Source organism: Staurois parvus, unplaced genomic scaffold (assembly GCF_062004578.1).
Source record: "Staurois parvus isolate SC_StPar_1 unplaced genomic scaffold, SC_StPar_1.0 ptg000155l, whole genome shotgun sequence".
NCBI lineage: Eukaryota > Metazoa > Chordata > Amphibia > Anura > Ranidae > Staurois > Staurois parvus.
In genome coordinates this window covers 7,579,631-7,590,359 of record NW_028317951.1, presented here as the reverse complement: position 1 = coordinate 7,590,359, position 10,729 = coordinate 7,579,631, and the positions used below count along the sequence as shown (strand labels likewise).

Below are 10,729 nucleotides of genomic sequence, written 5' to 3'. Positions count from 1 at the left end.
ATTGTCACGTTTGTGTATAGAGTCTTTGAATGGGACAGGTACCTGCTCCTGCTTGCGCTGCAATTGTAAATTGCCCTACTACCCCCTATATTGTTTTCTTGGAGGTGTCTGGTCCCTGAAGACTACGGGACCATTCCCAAAGTGCAGCGCTACTCAAGCATGTGTAGTGGGCACCTGCTTAGGAAGCCAAAAGCTGTCACAGACAGGGGCACACATTGAAGATGGTGGTGCCAGGGCGAGAAGATGGCTGATAAAAACAGTCATGGTGAGTACCCTGCTGGATGGAGGGAGCGTTGAGTGTCTGTATATGACAAGTCAGCAGCTACCTTATTGATATCTGCTGAGTTTGATTGTTGAACAAATCAAATGGAAAACCTTTAACTTGGAGGACGAACTTACATTAGGTCTAATCTTTGCTCTCCAATTTCCATATGCTCTGTCAAACTTTTACTTTCTTGTTCAATAAATAAGACCTGTACTTGGCCATCCTTGTGTGGATCATTCTTGGTAATATTGTAGTCTGTTACTAAGACTAATATTTTAACACCTCAGATATACTAGCCAATTCAATGGATTGAAAATATATAACTTAATTTAAGATAATGATTATACAAGACCAAAACAAGGACCCAATTGACTGCAACTGCAACAAATTTAATCTACCTATGGTAGAATACGTACATGTGAAGTAGCGGGTGATCAGATCAGCTCGCGTGGCCATCCCATCAGCTGTATTGGAGCTTCGGGACACGCGCAACTGACGGACTTCCGGCTCCCTCTCCTCAGAAGTCTCCCAGGAATCATTCCTCGCCTGGCAGATGTTGTGTAGGAGGCAACAGGCGAGGATGATCCTGGCAGACTTTTGAGGAGAGTATAATAACTCCCCCCCAGGCCTGGCCAAACACAAGAAACGGGATTTGAGCAGACCTATGGTCTGCTCGATGATGGCTCTGGTTTTGGCCTGAGCCTTGTTGTAGTGTTTCTGGGCCAGGCTCTGGGGGTACCTGACTGGAGCCATCAGCCACGTCAGCTGCGGATAGCCGGCATCCCCTGCAAAAAAAGAGAACAAATGTGGTCAAGTCATTGCATTAGTATGGTAATACATTATATAGACGTTCAAACCGTACATCATTTCTAAGGTTGGTTCCTACCTAGACACAATTGATAGCCTGTCTACATTGTACAGTGACCACATTTTGTACAATGTGAATGTCAAAGTACTTTAGAGCATGAAGTCAGTGTTGGAATACATGGACCTTACTTATGTCTTTCTCACATTATCTGCTGATTGGTGCATATATGTATGCCCTTGTTTATGGTTTAGGGCCTAGAGTCCACATCTATATGGCGCAAGTTGAATCTTTGGATGGGCTGAGAGAGTGTTCCCAGCACAGTTCTCAGTGGGGCTAAAGAAAGAGCTATATGTATGTGTGCAAAGGTTAGCTTTACGATCATGTTATTGCTATGATTGGCAAGCATAGTGGCCTCCAAACTGCAGGGTCTGGGCCTATATCAGCTATGGTAACATGCATGCAATATTATAGTTCACGTGTAGCCACAAACACACACAATAACTTGCCAAGAAGCCAGCCATCTGGCATTTGGCCACTTTCGAATTTTCGGAATACACCCGATCGCTGGAGGATGAAAGCATCATGGCACGACCCTGGAAAACCTGAGTTCACACTCATAATCCGCTGTCTGGCGTCACAAACCAGTTGTACGTTGAGGAATGGTACTGCTTGCGGTTGCGATAATCTCTTTCTTCTGTCTTGGGTGCTCGTATTGCAACATGGGTACAATCTATCACACTCAGGACTCGTGGCATTTGTGCCCGACAGTAGAAATCCACCTTCACGCCATTCCACTCTTCATCATTTCGTGGCCAGTGAATAAATTGTGGCGCCAGGTCAAGAATGGCATTTATGACCTGCATAAAAACCCTGGACACGGTTGGCTGACTCAATCCAACCACAAGTCCAGAGGTGGTTTGGAAGCTGCCCCGACCCAAAATGTAGAGGGTCGCCAGCAATTTGACCATCCCAGGTACAGCATGACTGTGCCTTGTGGTCGGCACAATCTTTTCCTCTATGAGGTCATAGAGGTGCAGAATTGATTCTCGTCCTAAACGGAACCAACGCCGGATATCAGAGTCCCGCATATTCTCAAAATTTGCTCTTTGAAAAAAAAGCCTTGGTTGGTGCAAGGGCACCAAAGCCTGTGGCATAGTTCCCTGCTGTGCAGCAGCAGCAGAAAAAAGTTGGTTGAAAACCTCTACTGCCACATTGATACACTCATCACACGCCTCATCCAACTCAGTAAGCCTCTCCTGCCAACTGATACCCGCCATCTCTAACCCACAAAGACGACAGATTCAGCGCCTATTTATGCGCACGTGGAAATGGCGCGCACGCATGTGCGTCACCGACGCACGAATATGCGTCACCGACACACGACTATAAATGAGAGCTTGTGGAAAGTCAGGCTTCTCATGCAGCAGATGTGCTAGACAAGTTTTCATAAGGTAAGCTTACAATGTTATTTAAAAGTATGATGTTACTGATATTTCTCAATAGAGACAGCTACAAATATGCTAGACAATTATTATGTGAAAGCAAATGTATCCTTCTCTACTTAATTTACACATTTTTGGAATAGTATATGCACTTTAGCTCATTTTCAGCTGTTTGTAGCACCTTTAATGTGCCAGTGCCCAAAGCATTTACTCATCTTATAATGTGTTGTTTGCCTGGCCAAAAATTTAATTTTTGGAAAGACTTTTGCTCTTAATGTATGACCTTTCTCTCAAGATACTGGACACTTCCCAAAAAAATCGTAAGTTGGTAAGTGTGGTCCCCACTAGGGCATGTGCTGTGTTTGGAGAGCGGAAGCGTGACTTTGGTCCTCCTGTCTTTTTTCTCCCTTTGCAGTTTGCTGACGTATCCCCCACCCCCAGGCAGGGGCAAAGTTATTCTGGTAAGTGTGGTCCCCACTAGGGCATGTGCTTTGTTTGGAGAGCGGAAGCGTGACTTTGGCCCTCCTGTCTTTTTTCTCCCTTTGCCCCTGCCTGGGGGTGGGGGATACGTCAGCAAACTGCAAATGGAGAAAAAAGACAGGAGGGCCAAAGTCACGCTTCCGCTCTCCAAACAAAGCACATGCCCTAGTGGGGACCACACTTACCAGAATAACTTTGCCCCTGCCTGGGGGTGGGGGATACGTCAGCAAACTGCAAAGTTATTCTGGTAAGTGTGGTCCCCACTAGGGCATGTGCTGTGTTTGGAGAGCGGAAGCGTGACTTTGGCCCTCCTGTCTTTTTTCTCCCTTTGCAGTTTGCTGACGTATCCCCCACCCCCAGGCAGGGGCAAAGTTATTCTGGTAAGTGTGGTCCCCACTAGGGCATGTGCTTTGTTTGGAGAGCGGAAGCGTGACTTTGGCCCTCCTGTCTTTTTTCTCCCTTTGCAGTTTGCTGACGTATCCCCCACCCCCAGGCAGGGGCAAAGTTATTCTGGTAAGTGTGGTCCCCACTAGGGCATGTGCTGTGTTTGGAGAGCGGAAGCGTGACTTTGGCCCTCCTGTCTTTCTTCTCCCTTTGCAGTTTGCTGACGTATCCCCCACCCCCAGGCAGGGGCAAAGTTATTCTGGTAAGTGTGGTCCCCACTAGGGCATGTGCTGTGTTTGGAGAGCGGAAGCGTGACTTTGGCCCTCCTGTCTTTTTTCTCCCTTTGCAGTTTGCTGACGTATCCCCCACCCCCAGGCAGGGGCAAAGTTATTCTGGTAAGTGTGGTCCCCACTAGGGCATGTGCTGTGTTTGGAGAGCGGAAGCGTGACTTTGGTCCTCCTGTCTTTTTTCTCCCTTTGCAGTTTGCTGACGTATCCCCCACCCCCAGGCAGGGGCAAAGTTATTCTGGTAAGTGTGGTCCCCACTAGGGCATGTGCTGTGTTTGGAGAGCGGAAGCGTGACTTTGGCCCTCCTGTCTTTTTTCTCCCTTTGCAGTTTGCTGACGTATCCCCCACCCCCAGGCAGGGGCAAAGTTATTCTGGTAAGTGTGGTCCCCACTAGGGCATGTGCTTTGTTTGGAGAGCGGAAGCGTGACTTTGGCCCTCCTGTCTTTTTTCTCCCTTTGCAGTTTGCTGACGTATCCCCCACCCCCAGGCAGGGGCAAAGTTATTCTGGTAAGTGTGGTCCCCACTAGGGAATGTGCTGTGTTTGGAGAGCGGAAGCGTGACTTTGGCCCTCCTGTCTTTTTTCTCCCTTTGCAGTTTGCTGACGTATCCCCCACCCCCAGGCAGGGGCAAAGTTATTCTGGTAAGTGTGGTCCCCACTAGGGCATGTGCTGTGTTTGGAGAGCGGAAGCGTGACTTTGGCCCTCCTGTCTTTCTTCTCCCTTTGCAGTTTGCTGACGTATCCCCCACCCCCAGGCAGGGGCAAAGTTATTCTGGTAAGTGTGGTCCCCACTAGGGCATGTGCTGTGTTTGGAGAGCGGAAGCGTGACTTTGGCCCTCCTGTCTTTTTTCTCCCTTTGCAGTTTGCTGACGTATCCCCCACCCCCAGGCAGGGGCAAAGTTATTCTGGTAAGTGTGGTCCCCACTAGGGCATGTGCTGTGTTTGGAGAGCGGAAGCGTGACTTTGGCCCTCCTGTCTTTTTTCTCCCTTTGCAGTTTGCTGACGTATCCCCCACCCCCAGGCAGGGGCAAAGTTATTCTGGTAAGTGTGGTCCCCACTAGGGCATGTGCTTTGTTTGGAGAGCGGAAGCGTGACTTTGGCCCTCCTGTCTTTTTTCTCCCTTTGCAGTTTGCTGACGTATCCCCCACCCCCAGGCAGGGGCAAAGTTATTCTGGTAAGTGTGGTCCCCACTAGGGCATGTGCTGTGTTTGGAGAGCGGAAGCGTGACTTTGGCCCCCCTGTCTTTTTTCTCCCTTTGCAGTTTGCTGACGTATCCCCCACCCCCAGGCAGGGGCAAAGTTATTCTGGTAAGTGTGGTCCCCACTAGGGCATGTGCTTTGTTTGGAGAGCGGAAGCGTGACTTTGGCTCTCCTGTCTTTTTTCTCCCTTTGCAGTTTGCTGACGTATCCCCCACCCCCAGGCAGGGGAAAAGTTATTCTGGTAAGTGTGGTCCCCACTAGGGCATGTGCTGTGTTTGGAGAGCGGAAGCGTGACTTTGGCCCTCCTGTCTTTTTTCTCCCTTTGCAGTTTGCTGACGTATCCCCCACCCCCAGGCAGGGGCAAAGTTATTCTGGTAAGTGTGGTCCCCACTAGGGCATGTGCTTTGTTTGGAGAGCGGAAGCGTGACTTTGGCCCTCCTGTCTTTTTTCTCCCTTTGCAGTTTGCTGACGCATCACCCCCACCCCCACCCCCAGGCAGTCGGCCTTTTATATTGGTAAGTGTGGTCCTTCCCCCAGGGCATGTGCTGTCTTTGGAGGCCAGACACCTAACCCTTGCCCTTATGTCACTTTTTGTGTTTCAGATATCTTCTGGTTGGATAAATTCCTGCTGCTGCTGCAAACAGCACCCAGCCAGACCCCCTGCCCACCTGTCCTCCCATGGTGGGAGGAAGAGGCCGTGGACCCAGGGGGGGCCGTGGTGTCCATCAGGGCACTGAGCCTTCCCCTGGGCCATTTGGCAGGGGGGGCATGGAGGGCCGGGGGTCTGGCTCTGGTGTGAGGGGGCGCCAAGCTGGTGGCAGAAGGAGCCAGGCTTCCCTCCGAGAAGAGGTGGAAGCTGCGGCTGCTGCCTCCCCTTCTAGTCCTGGTGAAGGGACATCAAGGGGAGGCAGACGGGGCTGGGGCCAGGCCCGGCCTCAGGCCCCTACTGATGCCAGGTTTCCACCCTTCTCCTGCAGAGAGAACTGGGCCCTGGTAAATGCCTTTATGGATAGGCAAGAAGGTATTCTGGGGTCCAGCTCCTCCCGCAGTGGTCAGGCGGCCAAGGACCATCTGTGGGAGGAGATTGCGGTGGTTGTGAATGCAGTGGGGACGGTACGCCGGACCCTCCCGAACATCAAGAAGCGTATGCGTGATCTGAGACGTCGTTTGAAGTCAAAGTTGGCTGAGTGGGCTAAGCAGGGGCATGTCACCCACGAAGGTGTGGATCCCGCGTATTATGAGCGCCTGTCTCGGGACGAACAACGACTTCTCCCAGTCATCAGCATGTCCACGATTTTTGGGGTGACGGCTCGTGTAGACACTGATGACTTGCAGAGTGGTAAGTACACTACACATGTCCATATTGTCTATAAAGTTGTGTTATCTTATTGAAAAGCAAAGTGTGTGAAATAGTGTAGCTTTACATTTGTTGTTCATTTTGTCTTGTGTTGTAGCCCGTCCCGAGCCAGGTGCTGCCCCTGCTAGCCCCTCAGACGACTCGGATCACGCATACGCTGATCCAGAGGTGTTCACTCCTGGTAAGTACTCATTGGGAATGCACCCCGTAATGTTGAACAAGCTGCTAAAACATCAAACATCAAACATCTTACATGCCAATGTCCTATTCACAGCACAACATCAGCAGGAGGAGGAGGAGAGGCTCCACCCACTGCAGTCAGACCAGGAGGAAGGTCTGGGTATGTATTAATGTGCTTGCCTAGAACAATCATAATCACTCAGGATGAGCCAATGAGCATCCTCTTAGGAATGCAGAACAAACCAATGCTAAACTCTGTGTGAACACAAATATATCTCCACAACACGCTGTATTTCTTTGGGCCTCCTCACTGTACTGCACTCAAAACCGTAGAAAAATCAATGTGAAAAAATGTTGCCACACAGAAATGTGTCTCATCCCTGCCACATGTTGTGGGCCCAGTTTCCCCAGACCAATACAAGCAGGTAACGCCACAAAACCAAATGTGGGAACAAACAGAGTACTAAAGTTCCAAACATCACTAATTAGCTGACATCTCCTGAGCGTTCCAAATCAGACTCGCCCTCATAACTTCAGAAATTCGCCCAGGCACAAACATATTCCACACATGTAAACACATACACGTAATCTGACCAATGTCAAAATGCTCAACTCTGACAGTCCCAGAATATCCAATGTTTTTTGTGTGCATATATCATGCCTGCTCAATATACAGGAAATGATGTGCTCCACTACAGGGACCCATCACTTCCCAATTGTGCCACTCAACTTCAGGTTTTTGCCCACACAAAGGGAAGGTAAAACACACTTTGGCCAACACTATGGTTGGCAGAACTGGCAACATCTTTCAAATTCTATTGTAATCAGTAAGTAGCATTTTAAAGCTGCAGGTCTCCAGGCAAATACATGGACAAAGTAAAGACCAAAAGAGCTCATGCTTTTATACATTTCTATTCAATGAGTTTATTGGGCACCTTAAGGATGCTGATTTCCAGAGTAGTGTTTAAACACCTGTCACCTGCACTGTAGTTGTCATTGGCCTACAGTCCAGGGAGGTAATCAAATGACGCCCACCTGCATGCCCCTGGGGGCTCACACCTGCCAACTTCTGTGGCCTTTACCATTTGATCATGGCAGATCAATGCTCAATACAATTGCCAGTTATTGCCTGCACCTTCCTCACGCTGTCAATGTGAAGAATGTACTGCAAACAACTGACAATTTGTAGTGGATTTCTCACCAATGATCATCAGGGCACTGATTATCATTGCCATGATGATCAATGCCCAGCCTTACCACCAGTCAGTGCCGCCTATCAGTGGCCATCATTGGTGCAGATCAGTGCCACCTCACCATTTAGTCTCATCAACAGCTCAGTGAAGTAGAAAACTTACCTGTTTGAAGAATTTGACAAGAGAAACATAGTTTTCCACATTCTTAGGTGGTTATGTATTTTTACGAAAACCAAACAAACACACAGTAGCCATTAAATATCCCCCAAAACAACCACTATTTGTCTGAAAACAATGTCAGATGAGTACAGTGTTGCCTGACCACAATTGTCATTCAAAGTGTAACAGCATTGAAAGGTGAAGGTTGTCCAGCCCAGGAAGGAATTTTAACTGGCCAGTAGGCAAGTGGTTTAAAAATATCTGTGCTGACACGTCTGCCAGTAATATCTAGTGGGCCCCTCTCCTGACTTGTTTCATCATGTCATCTGGGACATAAGCCCAGTAAAACTTTAGAGGTCAACATCTAGAAATGTAGCTACTCACCCAATTGTAAAGCTTAAAGTGATGGCGTCCATTTTACCATAGCTCAAAATGCAGAGGCAAAATCAAAGACATACCAATACTGAGTATTTTTGGAGCCATCTTCCCCAAGCCAAAAAACACAGCCAGATCACAATTAAAAGCACACACAATTACTCATTTTCCAAGTCACGAATAAGGAATCTCCAGGGGCAAATATGTTTACTGTCTTACCCCCCCCCCCCCAAAACAAAGTAAATGAAATAATGTTTTTGGCCTCTCATGTAAACATGAGGCCAATAATTAGACTGCTTGAGCTTGGCACATCAGATTACTAGCAGGAAGATCTATTCCTTTGCCAGACCTATCCACCCAGATCCTCTGCTTTTAAGTCACCTTAAACCCAAAAGGCATCATAAAGACTAATCTATTGTTCATTGACAAATAGACTATATTGGCAACACTGCTGGGATGCCTTCCTTTCTGCACACATGGACTTGAATGGCATTTCAATCTTAGTCCGTATGGTTTAATACTGAGTAGTCCCGCCATTTGTAGCTCAAAGAGTTTCAAATTGTCTTGAAAGGCTGTTTAATCTTATTGGATATTTTTAGACTGGCACATGAGATAATAATTTTCTTTTTCACATGGAGTTGTCATGAGACCTATGTTTTAAAAGTGATTCAAGGATTTTTGTATGCATTGGTCTTGATCTCTTCAGATCTACGGTTATATCAACAATTCTTTGGGATGCATTTACATGCGTTTGTGCTTTGTAAATATTTTGTGGCACCTTTTATATTTGATTGGAGCATTTTGGGTTGGTATTTAAGCCTTTTTGGAATGTTGCCTTAAGAAATGTTATATCTTTGGATTAAATGTTTGAAGGCCAAGGTCTAAAAGCCTGCAGTAACTTATCGGCATATTGTAGCCATCCTACCACATCTGCCTCCTTGTTTGGCAGGAAAGGTGCCCATTAATTCTCGTGGCCCCTGCTCCTGAGCCTTACCATGCCTCTTTCTACTCCCAAACAGTCTCGTGGCTTGTAGCTGCCAGTGTCTTATCTCTCTGGATAAACTGTTGTGAAAAACATAATGAGCAAACCCTCAAACCTTGAACAAAAATGTCAGATCATACATACAGTCAAACTTCTGTCTGTTGCTAATCATCTTGAAATCTATTTTCAGCTCTTCATGCCCCAGCTGACAGAGTGGGTGAACAATCTGCATCCGATGTTGGGGTATGGGAACTGCTGTAATTGGGAGGGGATATTCAAATGCATGTTGCATGTGTATTTGTGGAATCTCATGCCCTTTTTTTGTTTTTGTGGTGCAGGGACGTTCAGGCACTCCAATAGTTCAGCAAAGTCCGTCACCGACATCTGAGCTGCCTCAACGTCAGGTGAGAGATGCTAAAGATGTTATCCATAATGAGTTACCCATTCAGAGCATAACTGTTCCTGGCTGGGCAGGATTTGGCAACGTGATGTGTAACTTACTTTTTTGGGATCATTGCTTAGTCATGAGCTGGAGAGAGTGATATGCATGTGACAATTTGGAATTTTAGCTGTGCACCTTGTCTAAATCCCAATCCAATCACATTACAGACCTAGAAGGTATCAGTCTGGGTAAAGCAGCCAAATCATTTATTTTGGCCAGATGTTCATCCAGTGTAATATGTCAGGGAAAGGCATTTACCAATACCTGGTCCTAGGGGTGGGACAAGAACATGAGCTAGTGTTTGTTGTCGGATAAGCCCCCTGTCCTACTGTATGCTTGTGCTGTGTGTTAAAACACTCTTTGAATACTTTTGTTGTTTGTTTCTTCTTGCAGCCAACATTGGATTCAGCTGGATTGGCACCTCATCCACCTGAACACAGCCCCCTTCTTGTGCTTGGTGAAAGGCTGGTGTCCAATCTGGAGAGATTATTGGAGCAAAGGAGGAATTACAGTCCCCCTCCTGATTTTGAACATATACTGCAGCTCCAACACTCAACCCTGCTTCGAATTGCCACTGCAGTTGAGGCTCAGACTGCAATCATGCAGCAAAACAATCGCCTGCTGCATGACATCCGAGCCTTCTGTCAAGCAGGGCCTGATCAAAATGCACCATCAACCAGCGGCTCACAACCCTTGTGTAGTCGTTTGGAGTCAATGCCAATGGTGCTACACAGTTCCCCTGCTGGAAGTGGTGGGGAAGCAGCAGGGGAACTACATATTGAGGTGCCTGTTCAGGAGTCACCCCCCCTGCCCTCATACCCCCTCCCGCCCTCCCACCCCCCCTCCCACCCTCATACCCCTCCCCCCGCAGCAGCAGCAGGAACCATCCGAGGAGCCCGAGGCGCCCGAGGAGCCCGAGGCGCCCGAGGAGCCCGAGGCGCCCGACCATGACCTTCCCTCCCCCCCCCCCCCTGCCTATATTCAAATAAATGTTCTTTTCTTCAAAGTGGCTGAACGTGTCTTGCATATTGTCAAATGTGTTTGGGCTAATGTTGAGTTGGTCATGTAGGAAATCCAACACAGGTGTTTTAGGTTTAGTGTTGCGGCCAGTAATTCAAAATAGTTAATGTTGATTGCATCATCAGACCCCAGCCCTTCTCAACAAACTGGTGACCAAA

At 47.9% G+C, this 10,729-nt stretch overlaps 1 protein-coding gene across 1 annotated transcript; it reads left to right on the top strand.

The window, feature by feature from the left end:
* The first annotated feature begins 5,631 nt into the window (after positions 1–5,631).
* Positions 5,632–10,502, top strand: LOC149463271 (uncharacterized). Its single transcript, XM_089675667.1, has 6 exons — positions 5,632–6,202; positions 6,318–6,401; positions 6,495–6,560; positions 9,300–9,352; positions 9,448–9,513; positions 9,945–10,502. The coding sequence occupies exons 1-6, from the start codon at positions 5,632–5,634 to the stop codon at positions 10,500–10,502; spliced, it is 1,398 nt and encodes a 465-aa protein (XP_089531793.1).
* Positions 10,503–10,729: the final 227 nt, after the last annotated feature.